The sequence below is a fragment of the Uloborus diversus genome, chromosome 8 (genome assembly GCF_026930045.1).
Source record: "Uloborus diversus isolate 005 chromosome 8, Udiv.v.3.1, whole genome shotgun sequence".
NCBI lineage: Eukaryota > Metazoa > Arthropoda > Arachnida > Araneae > Uloboridae > Uloborus > Uloborus diversus.
This window is the reverse complement of record NC_072738.1, coordinates 123,551,743-123,571,893: the sequence shown is the minus strand read 5'-3', so window position 1 is coordinate 123,571,893 and position 20,151 is coordinate 123,551,743. Positions and strand designations below refer to the sequence as shown.

Here is a 20,151-nt window from a genome sequence, read left to right as displayed (position 1 = left end):
TTTAAAAAATTACAAATCATGTAATTTATTTACCTAATGTACAGTGACAACAATTATAGAAACAGAACTAGTAGGTTTTCGGAAAATCATTATGTTTTCCATTGCAGACATTATTTCTCCAGGTTTAATGCATTTAGGAAAACAATTTTTTTATCAAAGAAAAACAAATCATTTTAATTAAAAATCTCAGTACAAACTTAAATGAAAATACTCTTTTAACATATTTTAATAATAAAGACTCATAAAAATTAATGTTTACTGATTCTTCCACCATTCATACATGAGACTTTTTTTATTATACAGGGATAAAAAATGTTTGAGAGGTGAAAATTTGGCATTATTTTTTCCTTATAAGAGCACAGGGTTACATGAATGTTTTCATAGTTTTATGCATTTTCGTTCTTGCTCTGACTGCATCGTCTATGGGGGATGCAAAAAGTGTGCAGGTATAAGCGCAATTTTATGCCTACTCCAATTGTTCTTGGACTTCTTTAGTTATTTTTTTTCTCTTGTCACTTAAATATTCTAGTGTTCTATGCATCGCTTCAATAGTACATAGTCTATCTCAATAAATCTTAAGTAATTAAGCAAAATAGGTAGTACATAAAGTTTTGGTTGAAATATGCTTTTTGGACTATTTTGAAATGCAAAAGACTGAAAAATAATGATAATTAAATTATAAAAGAGCTACTTCCATGTAATTTTAGAAAAACTTAGTTGGTCCGCCTTGTATATTTATGTACATAATAGGAAAGCTGAGTAAATTTAAACAAAAATGAAATAAAAACTATTTTGCAAATTTGCATTACTTAAAAAATATAAGTTTCAAAATTTATTTAATCTGTAATTTATTTAATCTCTATAAAGCTTTGCCAGTTACTTGGCATCAATTAAATTTTACTCTTTGCAATAATATGTAAAGTTTATGAAATCATTTGGGGGAAAACAATGAAATTTTTCAAAAAAAAAAAAAAAAAAACCATTTTTTGAAAAAAAAGAAAAAAAAAAAAAGATTTAAACCATGGTTCAAACCAACATGGTTTAAACCAAACAATCCTGGTATTGAAAGTCAATGAATTAACAATGGTATAAGATAAATTAAATTAGAAAATATTTTTGTAAGAATTTATTTTGAAATATTTACTTTCTTTGGCTGCTTTATTCCCCGTCCCCCAGCCCCCCCCCAGAAAATATGTTGCTTTTATTGAAAAAATTTGTAAGATTTTAAAAAATGTTAGCATTTTTTAAAATTTTCTTTTCATCCCTTAAAATTGAAATATTAAGAAAAGATTGACAATAAATAAATAAATAAATAAATACTCACACCAGTGCTTGTGACTAGAATTTAGTTACTAATTAAGTCTTTATGCTTCATCCCATGTCATTAAGAGTTTCATTATTCATTTTTAGATATTTATATACAGAGGGGAACTTCATATTATACCTATGGCACAAAACCCTGGTCAAATTACCCCAATTCCCAGCGGTGTTCCCAGCATAAGCAATGCAGTGGCTGCTGTGCGTAGATATTCATCAGTTACTCGAGCCTCAGATTCGACTCAAGAAGCTATACAACGAAGAATTAAAGAGTAAATATTTTAATTATCTCTCTGATTACTAAATTATTTTTATTATTGACAGGGATAATAAAATTGCTTATATTGACTGAAAATTTCTAAACAAAGCTTTATTTTGCACTTTTCCGTTAGCTGGGCTCAAGCGAAAACCGCCAAATGATTACGCCCAATGCCAAGGGATGATTTGCCAAATTGATGTAGAAATCCTCCAATTTTCTGACAACCTTTGTTTGGGCGTCTTCGCTTGGAGTTGAACGTAATAATTTGGGGATTTTTGCTTGTGTAGCCGCCTAACGGAAAAGAACCCTTTTTTTGAGTAATGTGGAAACTAAAAATTATTTCAGATGAAAAATATTTGTAATTAAGAAAACAAAAATTTTTATAATTCCTTTGTTTTCATTTTAAAATTCTATTCAAAATATACTTCAATACATAATTACTTTGGTTATTTAAATATTTGTCAAGGTTTGATATAAGTGTTTTGATGCCTTCTTCATTGAAATCCTGTCCAATACTTGATAATCTTCCTTTGTATTGTGAAACACTAAAATGATTGCGACAATCACTTAAAAACTGATAGCCAGGTAAACTTTTAAAAGGCATTAGGCTCCTGAGTAGCAATGCAAGACTGCATGCAGTAAAGCAAATGTGTGGGCGCTTGAAAACGTTTAAGTGGGAAGTGTGGGATCACAATCTTTACTGCTAAAACCTTTTACTTGTGATTTTAATGCTTTTGGTCCATAGAAAGAAGATTTTTCAAATTAACGATACCATTCTGATGAAGGAAATAAAACTGCAACTCAAAGATGGTTATCAGGCATTGCATGGGGTTTCTTAGCAGAAGGCATTGAGAAACTTGTACCATGCCTCGACTAATTCCTAAGTAATGGAGTTAATTGTGTTGAAAGGTGGATTATGAATAGAACATAAAGATATGAATAAAGTTATTGCAAAATTTTTATACCGATGTTTTCTTAAGCAAACTTTATGACTGATTACTTGCATTGATATATCTAACTCTTGATTCAACAGAAAAATATCTGCAAATTTTCATGGACCAATTTATGCTACTGCTTATTAAATTACAACTAATTGTTATGTTATTACACAAGTTGAGAAATGATTGTTTTGCTGAAAATGAATGGTGCTTAAGCAAATCTGTTAAGTGGCTGAAGTAATACAATTTATAGTTTTTTGTCAAAAAGGGCAATTGTCTATAAGAGACTTGTTGATTTAGAAAAAAAGATGACTACTTAATTTGGAGTAGAGGAGTCTGGAGTCGACGGTTTAAAATTTGTAAGAGTTGGATTTGAAGTCAATCATTTTCTCTCAAAAGTCGGCAACTCTGCTAGTGCTTGCAGAGATGGAGCTGGACTGATTTTGGGGTAAAAAGAGTTTGATCAAAGGCTCTCAAGTTCCTGGGGTTGGAGTTGGTCCTTTTCTCTCTAACTTAGCAGCCCTGCTTTCTAGGAGTTAATTTTAGAAGATAGAACAATTCGTTAGTCTTTAAAAGAAGATGAAGTGCATTAAATTCTAATGTATTGTTAGTTTTATAAAATATGTGCAGAAAAAGTAAGAAGTTTAAATTGATTAGTGAAAGAAATAATTATCTGAATGCATATAATGAAATTTAATTCAATTACACTTTCTTTCAAAACTAATGTTTGCAATTATATTTTTAGATATCCCTTCAAAATTGATACAAATAAACATAGAGCTCATTGTTACCTGCCTTGTTCTGTTGCTGGTATTTTGATGGAAGATCCTAAGTTAATTCCACATGCAGTCAAGGCTTTTTACCTTAGGGATCCTTTAGATTTAAAGGTGTGATATAGTTCAATTTTGAAAAAATATTTATTTTTCTTAATTATTGTAATCTGCTCTTAATCTTTTACTTATTTTTTTTTTCTTCTATTTTCAGGCTTGTAGAGCAATGAAGTTTTTTGCTCCTGAAACTAGAGTTATGACAGAAGTGAGTGGTACACCTATGTATGTTTATTATTTATTTATAGTATTTTTTGTGTGAGTAAAATAAATTGCTCAGCCTTTCATCCCTTCAGTGGATCAATAATATGAGTACCAAGTGTACTTGGTAGCTAAACAGTGGGGACAGGGGCGTGAACAGAAATTTTGGGGCTCATCACAAATGACTTTTAAGGACCTCTCCTTATTTCTTTCCCTTAGGTCTCCACATTTCTTTTACAATCACTGGTTACATTTTAACAATCTCTGGTCCCCCTTCAGGTTCAGGCCCGGGCCAAGAGGTGTCCCTTATCCACCTCCAGTGCATGCCCCTGACTGGGGGTTCTGGGGGGTTCTGACCACTTAACTGGAACATCTGTCTTTATGCACCTGAGCCTTTGGTCACAAGAACTGACGTAGGAACAGTTGGTCCCGACCCCCCCCTTTTCCCCATGTGCTTTCGCACCACTCATTTTAGTTTAATTACATTTATTGCTCTGGAGGTCAAATTATTTCAGCTCCTTTTATGAAAAATAATACTGCTAATATAAACCATTGATCATATTTAATGCATCTTCTCTGATAATATTGTAACTGAATTGGGGCCCTTATCTGAAAGTCACATAAGAGTGAATGTTGTTGGGGGGGGGGTCAAAAATGTTCAACAAAAAGTCACTTGTTATTATAATTTTTGAAGCATATTGCGCATTAATAAACATATGGCAGTAAGGGGGGAGGGGCAATGCAGCAAAATTTTAAAAAAATATGGAAGAAGACATAGGAGAGAGTAGGCGGTATTATTGGCTTTTTTTTTTTTTTTTTTGAATTTTTTCCTTTTGAGCACTAACTTTACTGAATTACAAAGAGTTGAAGTTACTTTATCAAAATGTGAGCAAATATTTTCTCAGATAGTTTTAATTTATTATTATAATTTATCATTGTAATAATGTACAAATTTAAGAATCTATAAGTTTTGTTGGTTCAGAAAAAAAAATGTGTGGTTTTCGTAAATGTTGCAATTGCAAAAGATACTAATGACATTAAGGACCTTTAATTGGCCTTCAAGTTGGACATGAAAAAGTAATATGTTCCACTAATCACTTTTCATGAGCTCTGAGGGTCAGGAGGGCACAAATAACTGTTTGTAAGGGAGGAGCAGACCTAAGAGTATTTTTAATATTTTGAAATACATGCCAAACTGACACTGGGTTTGGTATCTTATTTTAGATGCAATATCAAGAGACAATTTTTTTAAACGCTATTCAGGCTACATTTGCTAGTAACACAAGGGAAAGGATTTGGTTTGCGGACACTCCCCTGGAAGTTTTTGAAGCCCTCAAATTTTTGACAATAAGACTTTAAAAATGCCACTACAAATTTTCTTTGGGTGAGTTTAGGGAAGGAAATGAAAATTTAGGAGTTTTCCCTTCTTAAAACACGTTCTAAAGTTCTCTTTGGTAGGGTTAGACAAGGAAAAGAAATTCTCCAGGGAAAACTGTTTGCAATCAAAGTCCAAGAAATATGATTTTCTATTTTGTTTGGTACAACGGCATAAGAGGCGGGTAAGCAGCTGCTGTCCCCTCCCGTGAATTTTCGAAATCAATAATCGGAAAATGCAATTTCTAGTGACTTTTAGTGATAATAGGGAGGATAGCAGTAATCGGAGACTCTGACCCGAAAAATTTCCAAAATTAAGGACCTAAAATTGCAAATTTGAACTCTTTTTGGTTTTGTCAAAGGGGTTAAAACCCTCTTTTGGATCACCAGTAAGTGTCTTTGTTGCAATACTTAAACTTGCTGCTCTTAGTCAGAAGTTGCTGTTGCGGCATGATCTAACTCTCAGGATCATTCCGAAGTCAAAAAATGAATGGAAAGTTTATGAAGTTAGCCTTCTTTTTTATGTCATATGTGTTTTAAATGCTGGGACATCTCCCCCAGAAAGTTTAGGGATTTGTAGTCTTCAAAAAGCAATTATGACGATATTTGGTTATGTTAGAGAGAGAAGAGGTTTGAGGTTGCTCTCCCGTCCATTTTTCGAAACTGCAGTTGTTGTATCCCTAATTATGTCAATAAAATAGATTCAGGATCCCGCCAACGAAATTTTTTAAATTGTAGCTCTAAAAATGCAGTTTTGAAAGATTTTTGGGGATGTTAAGGGGAGGAAAGATTCAAGGACCTAACCCCGGAAATTTTCTTCATTTGTAATTTTAAAAATGCATTTTAGGCAATTTTTGATAATGTAAGGAAGGGGGCGGTTCAGGGGCGCTCCTCCAATCCCTTTTTGAAATTAAATTTTTTTAAATGCAAATGTTGATTATGACCTATTATGCTGTGTGTGTGGGGGGGAAAGGGTTCAGGGGAGAGAAAACCTCCTGAATTTTTTCGAAATTATAGTTACAAAAACACAGTTTTAGACAATCTTTGGTAATATTTGAGGGAAGAAAGATTTGGGGCCAATCCCCGGGAATTTTTTGAAATCGAAATTTTCAAACTGTGGTTGTAATACCATCTTGGTTAAGGTTAATGGGACCGACAATCTTTCCCAAATGAAGCTCCAAAAACGCAATTTTGGTTGACTTTCAATGATTTTAGTGGGAAGGTTAGTTCTTGAAAGCTCCTCTCCAGAAAATTTTCAAAATTAAAGCCCTGAAAATTTAATTGAAAACAATCTTTAATGATAACGAATAAATACCTTTGTGCTGAAGATTCAAAAAATCAGTAATCCGTCATTAAGCACTGATTGAATTATATAATAAAATTTTGCCTCCAGGTGTCATTTTATCTTTTTCGTTTTGTTTAATTTCGATTTTTTGATGTTTATACTATCTCCTGTTCCACCGTGTTGCTTTTCTCGGATGACTTTTCATCCAGAAGCTCACACCTCTTTGCATTGAAAAAGGTATTCCTTGTTACACCGAAACACGTGTCTGCAATTTTTTGCAATTTTTGTGCTTAATGACTTTGGATTACTGAATTTTTGAATCTTTAATGATGTTCAGGAGAGACGGGGGGGGGGGGGGGGTGAAGAGACATTCCCCCGAAACATTTTTGAAGTTAACCTTTAAAAAGGTAAGTTTTAGAAGATCTTCTGTAATTTTAGTGGGAGAAGAGGTTTGGGAGCCACTTTTTGGTAATTTTTGGGAGCGCTCCCCTAGAAATGTTTTTTGGAATTGAAGCCCTAAAAATGAAAATTTAAACGATCTCTGGTGACATTGGAGGGGTGGGGGTTGGCAACAACATGAATTTTTCGAAGTTAAAGTCTGAAAAACGAAATTTTTTGTAATTTTTTTTTTGTATCATGTGAAACTTTGAAAATTTCAGGGGGGGAGAGGGGGGTTCTGCCCCCTTCACTGGCTACGGCCTTGGAAACATATCAAAAATATGTCACAGAGACTCCTGTAAAATATCACAATTCTCACTTTATGAATGTGACCATTGTGACTAGCAGTAACGACCCAGTAATTTTACTTTGACATGCTGTATTATCAATGAGAGTTTAAAGTTACTTCTTAAGTAGAACAAACTAATTCATGCATAACTTCAAATGCATGAAAAAAATTCTTAAGTTTAAAAATTAATTCTAATTTTTTTACTCCCTCCATAGGTAGTATTCACACGATGTCTCTATGCACAGTTGTCAAGTCAGATGTATGAACCTGATGTTAGAACTGGGTGGAACCTCCCTGGTGTAAATAATCCTTTACGAAAAGCACATGAGCTTGGCATGAAATTGGTAATCAGTTGGGTTCATTTGTTTCAGTTTAACAATTTTCTCTGCATTGTTTGTGATATAAGATGTCTTAATATTTCAATATGAGTTAGTAACTTGGAAAAGATCTAACCTTCTCAGTTTCCCAAGCCAAGAACAAACTTGAAATTCTTCAAGATACTAATGATAAATCTTTACATGCACTTAAAATATTTTACTTCACTAATTATCACAAGAAAAAGCAAATGTGTAAATAAATAAAATAAATGCATGTATTTTATAAATGATAAAATCATTGCAATATACAAAATTGCAAAAAATATTGAACAAACATGTTTTTGAGTTTATTCTCATTAAACTCTTTCTGAAGAATTGTTTTGTTTGAATATTAAGAAAAATAAATCTAACATATTTTTCAGTGTGCTATATATATATATATATATATATATATATATATATATATATATATATATATATATATATATATATATATATATATATATATATATATATATATATATATACATACATCTTATTTTGTTCTCAATTTTACGCATATTGTGTAATGTTCACTTCAACTTTCAGGCATGTGGTTTTGAAATACTTGCATCAAATGCTGATAAAATGATGAATGTAGAAGGGTCTGCAGAGCATGACTTCTGCAATGATGTTAGATGGAGAAGATTTGCATCAAATTTGAAAGAAAGGGGATACTTCCGGGTACGTTTTGCTATGTGAAATTTTCTCTCATTACCGTCAATTTCAGTGATCATATAGTAGTTTAAGAAAGATATTGAATAATTTTTAGATTTACAAATTAAATAAAGTTATGCATCACTTTGATTCATGCTCCTTTTATGCAGCCGTTTGAGTGGTTTTGACCTTTAAGTAGTCGCATATTGGTCTATTCCCCGCCCGTTGTCATATACTTCGTTCTATCTCATCACTTCTTACATTGATAATGGGGCTCATCTGTGTAGCTGACTTTGAGTAACTCCCCAACCCTCACACAGAGTTCTGAGAATTTCTTTTGGTACTTCAATCTTGCATTGTTGCATAGTTTTTAAAAATGTATATTGGCCATTCAGACCAATAGGGTGACAATCTAGTCAGGTTCCTGACAGTTACGTTCTTTCAGCATGCACTGTAAGTATTGTTCTTCATAACATACTTTTGTGAAGTAAATAAAATTTTAAGACTTGAATTTCAGAAAATATTCGGGCAAGGGTCCTCATACTGCCTTTCTGTAATTTCTGCCTTTCTGTAATATTTATTATACATTAATACCCCAAAAACTTTTTGAAAAATGGAAAAGTTTAAAGTTTAAATATTTATCTTGTAAAATGTTCCCCCACCAGATAAAAAAAAACAAGCAATTAAAACTGAATTACTTACTCATATTGATCAAACTAAGAACACGAATAAATAATTTGTTAATTATGAACAGAAAATGTATTTATCGAAGTAAATTACATTAAAATTAAATTTAGATCTGGACTCATTCAAAGATTTCTTCCAAAAGTTTTTCTGGTTTAAATGTACCAATTTAATACCAGCTTTCATACATTATAAACAAAGACTTCATTTTTTTGCATCAAATTTTTGTAAGTTTCAGGGAAAATATAAATACTCAACAACATCGAAAATCGCTTAAAATTGAAGGGCTCGGGACAGAAATATGACGATCCACAAGGAGTGACTTTTCAATCAAAAGTTTTGTTTTTCATATTCTAAAAGTGAAATAAATATGACAATGGATTATGTCATTTGGAGAAAAACATATTTGGTTTTACTTTAGTATTGCAGAATATAGAATGTATAATGCCTTTGAAAAATTCTACAAATATATTTTACAAGTTGCAAATTGGCCTGCTGAAAAATTCACATTATGTGGCATATCCCATTCTTAGCCCTTCAATTGCATTTTTACAGGTTTAATTTCAAAAAATTAGTAACCCTGATATTGCAAAATCTGGCCCTACATTTGCATTTTAAGACTTGAATTTCAGAAAATATTCAGGCAAGGGCCCTCATACTGCCTTTCTGTAATTTCACGAGCAAAGGGTTTTTTAAACGACACTTACAAAAAATTTAAGTGGAATAGCCCCTGAATGTAAAACATTGCTTACGTTTTTTGGGCTATAGTTTTCTAAAATTTTCCAGGGAAAGGCTTCAGATCCTCCTTTCCATAAAATCTTAAAAGTGTGTCTAATATTGAATTTTTGATATTTCAATTTCAAAATTTTGCAGGGGGAGGAGGAATTTATTTCAATCTATTTATTTTTTTAAAAATAGATCGGGGATAGCCCTCGAACTTCATCCCTTACCCTAAAATCTATAAACATGGCCTATAATCGCGTTTTTAAGGCTCCAATTTCTAGAAATTTCTGCTGAGACTCATATACCTTTTCTCTGCTTAGCATCTGCAAAAAAAGTCGAATTTTGCATTTTTAAAACCAAAAGTTTCAAAATTTTGACCAGACTCCCCCCTCCCTCCTTTTCTATTAGATCAAAATTTTCCTTCTGTTTTCCCCCTGACTGTCCCCCCAGGGACGTAACTGGATCATTTTCGAACAGGGGCAAGACCTGGTTTCAGCGCCCCCCCCCATAAAAAAATACAAAAAAAATAATTATTTAAAAATATTAATTTGAATTCGACAGTGAAAAAGGATGTGTTGATAATCCTACGAATGTGACTTTACAGTTTTATCACTGTATTGCATTTTTTAAAATATCGATAGGGGGTGAAAATCCTTAAATTTTATTTATTATTTTACATATGACTGTTTTCAAGGAAATATAGTTTTGTAATTCCATTTGAGAGTAATTAACAGCTTGTTGCATTATTTTTTTCTGCCCCCTGCTCGTTGACGCTTACCAACCCCCGAAGATTGATTCGAAACTTAATTTGATTCTTGAAGATTCAAATCGTTTGTCAGAAAGAATCAGATTGAGAAACACGTTACAAGTTTTGTTTCGAAGAAAGTGAATAATTCCCTCTCCCTCCCATAGAAAATAGAATTTAAATGAAGAGCTCATTTTTAGAACATAATCCCACTCCTACCCGAAAATATAAAACGAATTTGATAGAAATATTCATAACCGAGGCATGAAAAAAAAAATCACTTTAAAGAGCCCTTTCAAGCCTTCCAAACTAATTTGTATTAACTTGCAAAGCAATAGGTGCTAAAGGACCTCCTGACTGAGTCTAGGACTTTTCGCTAAAATGAAAATCCTTATATCTGCTGTTCTTATTTATTGATAAAATTGTAACATGCTTTATTTGATGCAGAAAAAAATATTTTGGAACAACATGAAATGTTAAAGGATGTGAGAAATCCTTCATCCGTTTAACAGGCAATTTACGTGAAATTTTAGCCTAAAAAAATAATCACAAATAAAAAAAAAAAAAAAACTAATTCAAAATTTAAAATAAGAAACCCCAGGTGCAAATCCTCGGGGCTTGAAGTAATTTTGAACAAAATTTCAAGATTGTAGGTGCTAAGGGGTCTTGGACGCAGGCCCGCCACAAGCATCCTTTCACAATTTCCATGGAGTTACTTTTTTTTAAACTAGTTGTACCCGCACGGCTTTGCCCGTAATAGAAAAATTAAAAGGTCTTTTGGTTCGCCTGTATATTTTACAAATAATGTATGGTAAATTTTTTCGCCAATTGACTTGTACTCATGTTACGGTTCCATTGTACGATAATTTCGCATCTCGCCAATTGGCTTGTGCCCATGTTACGGTTCCACGTTACAATAATTTCTTAATTTACTCGTCCATCTTATGATAATTTTGTTCTTAAAATTGGAATAAAAAAAGAACCACATCGAATTTTCGAAAAATCGCTTCGAGGTGCACTCCCCCATGCTACAAACTAACTTTGTGCCAAATTTCATGAAAATCGGCCGAACGGTCTAGGCTCTATGTGCGTTACAGACATCCTGACAGACAGACAGAGATCCTGAGAGACAGAGAGACTTTCAGCTTTATTATTAGTAAAGATATATTGAGATACGAAATTAAAATTACCGCTTCAAATGAAAACAATAAAACAAAAATGTTTTCGATTATTTAAGTATTTTTATTATACTATATGAAGAAATTCATAAGAAAAATAACAGTATTCAACTACAAAAGAGCAACATGTCGCAATAATACGTGAAAGAATTTTAACTCCGGTGAAAAATGTAGTCGAAAATTTGTTTTCGTTTCTTACTTGACATTAATTGAATATTACTATACTTAGTATATAGACTTTAAGCCGACAACTTACAATGAACTTACTTACGACAACTTATAATCGAAATGGACAGATTATCTTATTTAAACATTACTGTCTGACCGCTGATTGTATGGAAAAACAAGCATCCGTTTTACAGCCGGAAAAGGTCGAATCTATTATTTTTTAGCGATGCCAGCTTTTGCAGAAGCAGAGTCTCATTCAAATTTTTACTTTTCCCCCTCATTCAGATAGATTCGTCTTATCTGGACGTTTGAAAATTCCCCGTGGTTGGACAGTAACTTGATAATTTTTTATGCAACGCATTTAAAATTAAATATTAATTATTACAGGAGTTAAATTTTATAAAGGACGCACGTTCGCCACTTATGGTATATAAGTATACATTTGAAAAACATTTAATAGAAAAACAGAAACCTAATGTACGTGATATCAAAACTCTTTCTATTAACCTTCTTTTAAAAAACAAATCTTGAACATTTTAACATTACATGTTTTCAGTGCGCTTCTTTCCAGGCTATTTCTATTATTTCTATTTACAGTATAACCTTATTTATCCGAACTAACTTGGATCAAAGGCAATTCGAATAAACGAAAATCAGGATAATAAGCAGTAATTAATTTGCAAATAAGCAAACTTATCTTTAATTAACAGCAAAAAACGATGCTTTGTAACAAAATTACATAGGATTGTTACTCGCAAATACTATATCATTTCTAATTCAGCTGCAGTGGTGTCAGACTGAAACTCCAAGTACTTTACGTTATTTGATAACTATAATTTATTCGACCGCCTATATATAGCAGTTGTGTATTTAATGAAAGTAAAGAGCGAATATTTGGCACATTTATAGTTCCGTTCTTACTATAGGCTTTGCTCCTATATTCCTCTTCCGAGAGGGAGGTTCTTTAGATAAGACATAATAAGTACCAGTAACTCTAAGAAAACACATTCATGCCATTTACTGCGCCCTCCTCACTCTCTTTCCCCACACTTGATCGTTTATCCACATTAAACCATGCATGCTTTCAGCTTGCGCCCGCACTGAGGGGGTCTTTTTTGGACTTTTAAAAAATGTTTCCTTTTTTTTTCTTTTACAAAAATAAATTTGAGCATTTACTTAGTCAGTTTAGCGCCCCTAAAATCTGGCGCCCTGGGCACGAGCCCCGTCTGCCCCCCTCTAGTTACGTCCCTGTGTCCCCCTAAAACTTTTTTCTGGTTATGCTTCTGCACGCAGGGCCACACTTCCAAGAAATTTGGTGGGAACTGGACGAAGGAGAAGGGTGCATTTCATTTGATTCTAAACAGTTATATTCTCAGAATTTGCTTCTGCTTCAATAATAGAAATAAAGCAAATGTTTTGGAGACTGATAGAGAGGAATATTTCCGTGTGCTAGGAAAAGATAGAGAGTTATTGCAGTAATTCTCTATTTTGTGTGTTTATTGACTGTGCATCTACGTTTCACAAAATGAGTGGGCGCTGCAAGTGCACCCCCTCATTTTGTGGCACCTGGGGCGATTGCCCCGCTTGCCCCCCTCTTCAGATAGCCCTGTTTATCAGCTGGTAAAAGAAGTATGGAAAGAAAATGTATTCATGTGAAACGTATTAATTTCAAAGGTTCTATGTAGCCTGCAAAATTGTTTGAATGTTTTTATAAAAATTATAGAATGTCTGGAAAATTGAATTGTGGGTCAAATTTAATTTTAGAATTTGACCCACTGGTGACAATGATAACAAATAAATGCTTTTGTGATGAAAATTAAATGACTCAATTAACCAAGGTTTTGAAACAAATTTTTGAGCTCCAAAACGTTGCTTAATTGATTCATTTAGGTAACAATGATTTTGAAGAAAAAAGTGTAGTTAAAAAATATTTTTTGCTCATGGCATATCTCCTAATTATATTTCACAGATGCTGCTGTTCACCAGAATGCTGGGGTAGTTAGTTATAAGAAGACATAGAAATGCAGAAAATACCAAAATTATTTCCATTTTAGCTTTGAAATCGATTTCAATGTACCTTTTCCTTTTTTTTTCTAATTGGAGGGGTTAACACCTTAAACCTTCCCTTCAGGTACATTACCTGTCAACTCATGTTACTCATAAAACATGAATTTTTTTCAGACTGGATACATCTGCCATGCCAAGCACAAAAATCGTATCTGCAACCGAGTTCAAAATGAGAATTCGCTGCATAAAGTTGTGTGCTTCAATGTATTTGATTCAGATGCAACATTTCAGAATAAAAAAATGTATTTCCCATTGATAAAAGATCATAAAACATTGTATTTAGGTGAGATATGTGACAAAGAACTACCTGTTACTCAATGTTGATAAAAAGTGCAGATACGACTTTTTTGGTAGCACCGCATATGCTGTATTGTAACTATAAAATATAACATAAAATATTTTGTAATTTATTATGATTCTTAAAAAAAAAAGATTTCATGTATGGTGATTAAAAAATTCTTGTCTTTTAAACTCTAGGGAGAAATTGAAGGCTCACAATTGTATAATAGACTTATGCTTCAAGCCAAAGATTTTTATTTACTGTGTTTAAAAAAGGATACAAATGGAAATGTTGATCCTGGTGCCCGAATTCGCAGCATGCTGGAAACACTAAATATTAACTATGATGAAATGAAAGCAGCAGAAAAATTATTAAAACCTCCTGATTGTAAGTGCAGCCCTTATTTGAATATTTTGTTGAAATAATATAACTTTTTGAGTAGTTTTTACAATTACTCAGTATTTTGCACATTTTGTGCATTCAAGTGCTTAAAAACATTTAAATAAATTTTAAAGTGAATGAAACTACTTTTTAAAATGATAATGTAACTTTATAATTGGGGCCATTCATTACTTACGTAAGGATAATTTTGACAATTTTTGACCCCCGCCCCTACCTCCATTTCAGAATATGTAAGATGTTTCAAAGCCCTCCCCCTGTTCTTGCGTAACATTACATTTCGTTTTTAAAAATAATAAAATGTTGGAAAGGATCAATTAACCTAATTAAAGAATGGCCCCTTATAATTGCAAAATTTTATCGTTTGATTATTGATTTGCATTAATGATTTATCTGTAATGAAGTATGTACTCAATGATCATTTTCATACTATCTGTTATATTAAAAAAAAGAAACTACAAATTATTGACACTGCTATTTTAGAGTTAGTGCTCATCAATATCAAACCACTTAAAATTACTCAAAATTAGTCTAGTTGTTATTGATGTATATTTTCTAGCGGTTATACTAATTGTACTTCACCATGAAAAAAAGTTACTTAATTTTGAGCATTTTATATCTTTAGCACACTTCATGCATTTATATTTAAAGTTAAAATTTGCAGCTGCATTAGTGGTGCATCAAAGTGTTTTTATTTAATGCAAAGAGTTAATTTTGTACTGATTATTTTTATATATTTTTCAAATGTATGTTTAATTTTTTATTTATTTTCAAAGCGGATAGCTGGATGGAAATTACACCGGATGCATTAGATTCTATGCTGGAACAAATGTCTCACAAAAATTATGAAGCCAATGTGGGCAAGGTTATAACAGATGGCTTAAATTCATTTGTAAATCACAGATCAGATATTGAAGGAGCTGAAATTCCCTCAAACAAGCAGAAAAATAAGAAGCAAAAAATTAATTTTGATCCTGATGCTTTTACAGATGCTGTAAATACTATTTTAGGTAATATATTAATTGTATCGTCATTTCAAATTCTTTGTGATTTCAATGTTTCAGTTAATGTTCAGTAAACTAATAATTTTGAATATTTTTTAAAGTTTTTGCCGAGTACAATGCAACATAAAATGAGTAAATAATCATGAGAAAAAACATAAGTTTCAACTTGAAGAGCTTTTCACTTTAAAACTTAAATATTATGAAATTATCTGTGCGTTAAATATAGCAGACTATATATTATAATAAAAGGTAAAGAAATCCCAAGTACAAAATGTTTTGAACATTAATTTTAAGTAGTATTGCTGTGAAAAAATAATAACGTTTTAAATTCATTTAGTTGAATTTTCTGAAGTAATATGGTGGTTGGATGTCTTGAAAAAAAAAAAAAATTCTTTTAAAGGAATGGTTTTATAATCACTAAATCAAAAAGATTTGTGTAAACGCTAATTTGTAAACTATGTCACAATTATTTACATCAGTTTCCAAATTTAATTATTTACTTATCTTATTGACAAATGATGGTAATTAGATTTTAGGGTACCTGAATCAGATGATGATGGATCCAGTTCGTCAATGAGTGGATATTCGGATGAAGAAGAAGATGATGATATTGGTACTGGTGAAGAAATTAACTGTAAGTGTATTTTGATTGAATCGCTTACGTTTATTATTTTATGTTTAAATTTTTTTATTTATGTTTTTTAAATCGTTGTAATAGAATATTTTGATGTATTTAAACATTTTCTGATTTATTTACTTTTATTATTATTAATTTTGTCCTTGAAGCAGATTGTCTTGCAGCAATATGTCATTAGCCTTTAAGATGTATCATAAGCAGTTAGATATAGTTTAAACATTTCTTTTTAAAAAATCCTGTATTGGATTTGATATGCAAAAATTGTATAATCCAAAAATCTGCCAAAGCAAAGCATAATGAATGTCAGCTACAAAGTTCTTGTATATGGAAATAATAACTGTAAGCAATCTCTTTAAGTTTTATGTAACATTTTTTTTTTCTTTTTTTAAGGCTGCTTTATATTTCAGACCATTTTTAATTTGAATTCTGGTCTTTTAGTCTTTTCAAAGTGTTTCAAAAATCAAGGTACAAATTTGGAGAATGGAATTGCATTTATAAGTCACATTCTTACTGTTGCTAGGCGTTCACATGCTACTTTTCCCATCATTGTACTCACAGTTAAACTGCATTTGTATGTGAATTGAGAATAAAATTACGAGTGGTAAATTTTTATCTTAGTGCCTTATAAATTAGTTGAAGGAGGGGAGAGGGGCAGAAAATCATTTTTTTATCAACTATTTTATTCACTTTATAACACTTTTAATGTAAAGTTGTTAATCAATACAAAATTGCACAACAACTTCACTAATATTGGTAAATTCCCTAACAAATGTTTTTTTTTCCTTTACATTGCTTATTCAAGTCTAGAATAAACTTCGTACTCATGAATTATTAAATTATTGTATTACATATTTTAGAAAATTAAATTGTTTTCAAAAATTTCCAGGTAAAAAAGGTGCTGGAAGTAAATATAAAAATATTCAAGACATGAAAATTTACATGGAACAGATGGACCGTGAACTAGCTCAAACTGATGTAGGCTTAAGTTTTGATAGAGTATCCCTCCAACCATCTGAATTAAAGGTACAAAAACTATTTTAATGTGCATTATGTTTTTGTCTCACTTACAATTTTAACTTAGTTTATTTGTCAATAATATTTTTAATCTTTGAAGAACATTCAGCAAACCAGATAAATGTTCAAACATAATTATAAAATGGTAGTAGTATCTGATTTTTTTTTGGCAAAATCTATGGTTATGTTTTTTTTTTTGCTATGCTTTTAGGTTGTTAGACCTATGATTGCCCTGATCTTTTTTCCTTGGAACAAATACATTTTGAAAATAAACTACTGAAGAAAACCTTTTACACCCTGAATTCTTAATGCATCGTAACGCAAAAATCTTTCAGAAGTTATGATTTCACAAATTTTATTGTATTAACCAGTAACAGGGGGTGAGGTATAGTCTCTCAGACAGATCAAATGTTCACCCCTCACATGCTTATTCCAATTGAATTGTTTTTTTTCCCTCCAATAGCTTCTTACTTTGAGACCTTGAACATCATCCTCTCCCATTAACATCATTTGGCATGTGCATCTGGTTGAAATTTCATCGCATTCTCAATAGGGGATCTGTAAGACCTCACCTCCCCTTCAGTGTTAATTTTCGACAGTGGTAAACATGGCTCTTATGTTAGGACGATGAAAATTGATTCATTTATCTGATGCGCATTATGCAGAAGAGATTCAAAATAATCTAGACAAGGCTGAGATTTTTTCAAAATGAATGCAAAAGTTACACAATGAATGTTCTAGGAACAATGAGAGCTGAATCATTATTGGAAATACGACATAATATACTATTAGTTAACATTGTGTCACAATTTATCCTTAAGATGCTATATTCAATTTTCATGTTTTGAAACTTTCTGTTTATGTTAAATGGGCATTTTAAATCTACTTCAAGACAAGATTAAGGTTCAAAAAATGAATTTTGAAACACTAAAATGCTTATTTTATTTTGATATCTTTAGGCCAATTTTCAAAGCTTTTAACTTGTTTCTGATAAAATACGATTTGTGACAAAATATACTCCACAGCAGTTGAATTTGGACAGAATTGTTAAAGGTTATTATTTAAATCAAGGTTTTTTTTCTTCTTTAGTGTTCAAAATCTTGCCACACATAAGATGGGTATGAGAATAAAAACTAATGAAATTTAAAATTTTAAGCTTTCTGAAAACCTACTGCATGCATTTTATTTCATTTTAATTCTGTATTTTTAAAATGCTTCTTAGGACTCAACTGACGGTAATGTTGCGGACATCAATGAAGAAGAGGAGGACTTTAGACCTGTTGATGTAGATTTAACAGCTCTTAAGAACATTTTGGAATCTTATTCAAGCCAGCAAGGATTACCAGGTCCTGTTAGCAATCTATTTTCTTCAATGGGTTTGCAGTTGCCTAACGATCTGGATTCTTAATTTTTTTACTTTTCGTCATATGGCATCCTCATTCCTCTTTCTAGCTGTATGTACTTAAAGTATGGATACAAGACTGACTTTTATCAAAACTTGCTGTTATTTTGAAATCATTTCATCCATTTGTTATAATATTATTTTATAACTTTTTTTCTTGAGTTTGTATTTGCCCAATTTATTTTATTTGCAGTATTTTTTACAATTTCTTCAGTGTATTTTCTCATTCATTTGTATGGATCAATTTGTGTTGTTGATACTAAATAATGGAGCTATTGTTGACACACACGTTGTGTAGCTCCATTCAAGTCGATGGCAATTTTATCATGCACAATTTCTCTGTGGCAAACGAAAAGCAATGAGTTTGCCTTTAATCAACTAACAGCATCTTCATTTGTACAAGATTGTCTAGAAGGAAAATGCAATGACTTTTTCCATGCTGAACACTGCATTTTCCCTGATATATAGTCAATTCGCGACAACTGGAATGTAAAGGGACCGACGATAAACTTTGACTTATTGGAAGTTCGACTTGCCGCTATTTTAGTTTTCAACATTTTAATGTTCAAAAGCATAGAATATTTTAGTTAATATGTACATATAACAGAAAAAACTTAGAAACTTAAAAGTTTTTAAGCACAATATGCATGATTTCTCTGTGAAGAGTTCTAAAGACAAAGTCGTGTCTGGTCTTGAACTTCTCCAGCCATTCAGCACTGGCGTGGAAATTTTCTATGTTCAGCAATTTATCAAAATTCGTTGCTCTCTCACACAGAAAAGGCCCCCCACTTATAAGAATGGCATGGTCTTGATTTTGATACTGCTAGAAACACTTGAATTGAGCTGGTTCTACTTCAGGGAAGGTGCACATCTTCATTCGTTTCAAATTCGGATTCATGGATTTGTACCGCTTTTGAAATTTTCCTTTTTATTTAATATCCTTGACAGAGTATTTGGAGATATTCCATATCTCAATGCAGTATCTTTAATTTTTATTGTTGGATTCCTTCCAAAGTCATAAATATGATTTACTTTACTTCCTAAATCCAAGGTTTTTAGCTTTTGCTCAGACATCTTTCTCGGGAACGTATTAGCAAATGATCAAGCTAAAGAATGAAAGGGAATGCAGTTTAACTTAGGTCAGCCTTTGAATAAAGGTACAATGAATTGACTTGACTACTTGACAGCTTTAAAGCAGATTCGTAGTCCAGCAACATGTCTAAGTGTAAACAGTACAGTTCAACAAAAGAAAACAAGCTATACTCATTTCTGTACGTGTAACTCCTTTATCGCACATTGACTCAACAGGTGTTCTCCTTGCTTTAGAGGTCAGGAATTGCAAGTGAAAGTGAATGAATTTTTCTCTCATAGTCACATGAATTAAAAATTTTGTCTTTTTTTTTTTTTTTTTTTTGTTCTTTTGAAATTCATCTTTGAAAAAACTTCGAGTTAAAGAAGTTAACTTTGAGATATTGAAAATATTAGCGTGGAATGAAAGACAAAGGAATCAAGACTTGATTAAAACTTTGAGCTATAGTAATATTCGAGTTGTCGGACTTCCAGTCATCGCAAATTGACTGTGTATATCCTTACCTTCATGTACAGTTCACAAAAAGAAAAAAAAAATGTAATTGAAAGGACTAAGCAACTGACATTAAACTTAGCTAAATAGAAGTTTTGATAGTAAATTATAAAAAAAAATTAAAAACTTTAGAAGTTTCATTTTTAAGATGAAAAAGTTGTTTTAAAAGCTAAAAGAAATATTTTTGTGAGGAGAATTTAAAATCTCAATTTTCAAGTGGAAAAATAGGCTTTTTTTCTTAATTCGAGAAATCTTCTCCTCTAAAGACTTGGTGGAAATCTTTACAGGTTTCTTAGTTGGCACTTCTCAGAACATCTAAAATGCAGC

General features: G+C 31.7%; 1 protein-coding gene across 1 annotated transcript in view; it reads left to right on the top strand.

Annotated features, from left to right (window-relative positions):
- The window catches only part of LOC129227384 (protein ecdysoneless homolog), a 29,383-nt gene extending 9,398 nt beyond the window's left edge, over positions 1-19,985 (top strand). Inside the window, exons 4-13 of the mRNA XM_054861936.1 lie at positions 1,411-1,589; positions 3,260-3,401; positions 3,499-3,549; positions 7,144-7,272; positions 7,834-7,968; positions 13,984-14,173; positions 14,962-15,195; positions 15,719-15,823; positions 16,713-16,849; positions 18,063-19,985. Of these exons, the coding sequence (XP_054717911.1) occupies positions 1,411-1,589; positions 3,260-3,401; positions 3,499-3,549; positions 7,144-7,272; positions 7,834-7,968; positions 13,984-14,173; positions 14,962-15,195; positions 15,719-15,823; positions 16,713-16,849; positions 18,063-18,248 (1,488 nt within the window). The 3' untranslated portion in view covers positions 18,249-19,985. The remainder of the gene's footprint in view (positions 1-1,410; positions 1,590-3,259; positions 3,402-3,498; positions 3,550-7,143; positions 7,273-7,833; positions 7,969-13,983; positions 14,174-14,961; positions 15,196-15,718; positions 15,824-16,712; positions 16,850-18,062) is intronic.
- Positions 19,986-20,151: the final 166 nt, after the last annotated feature.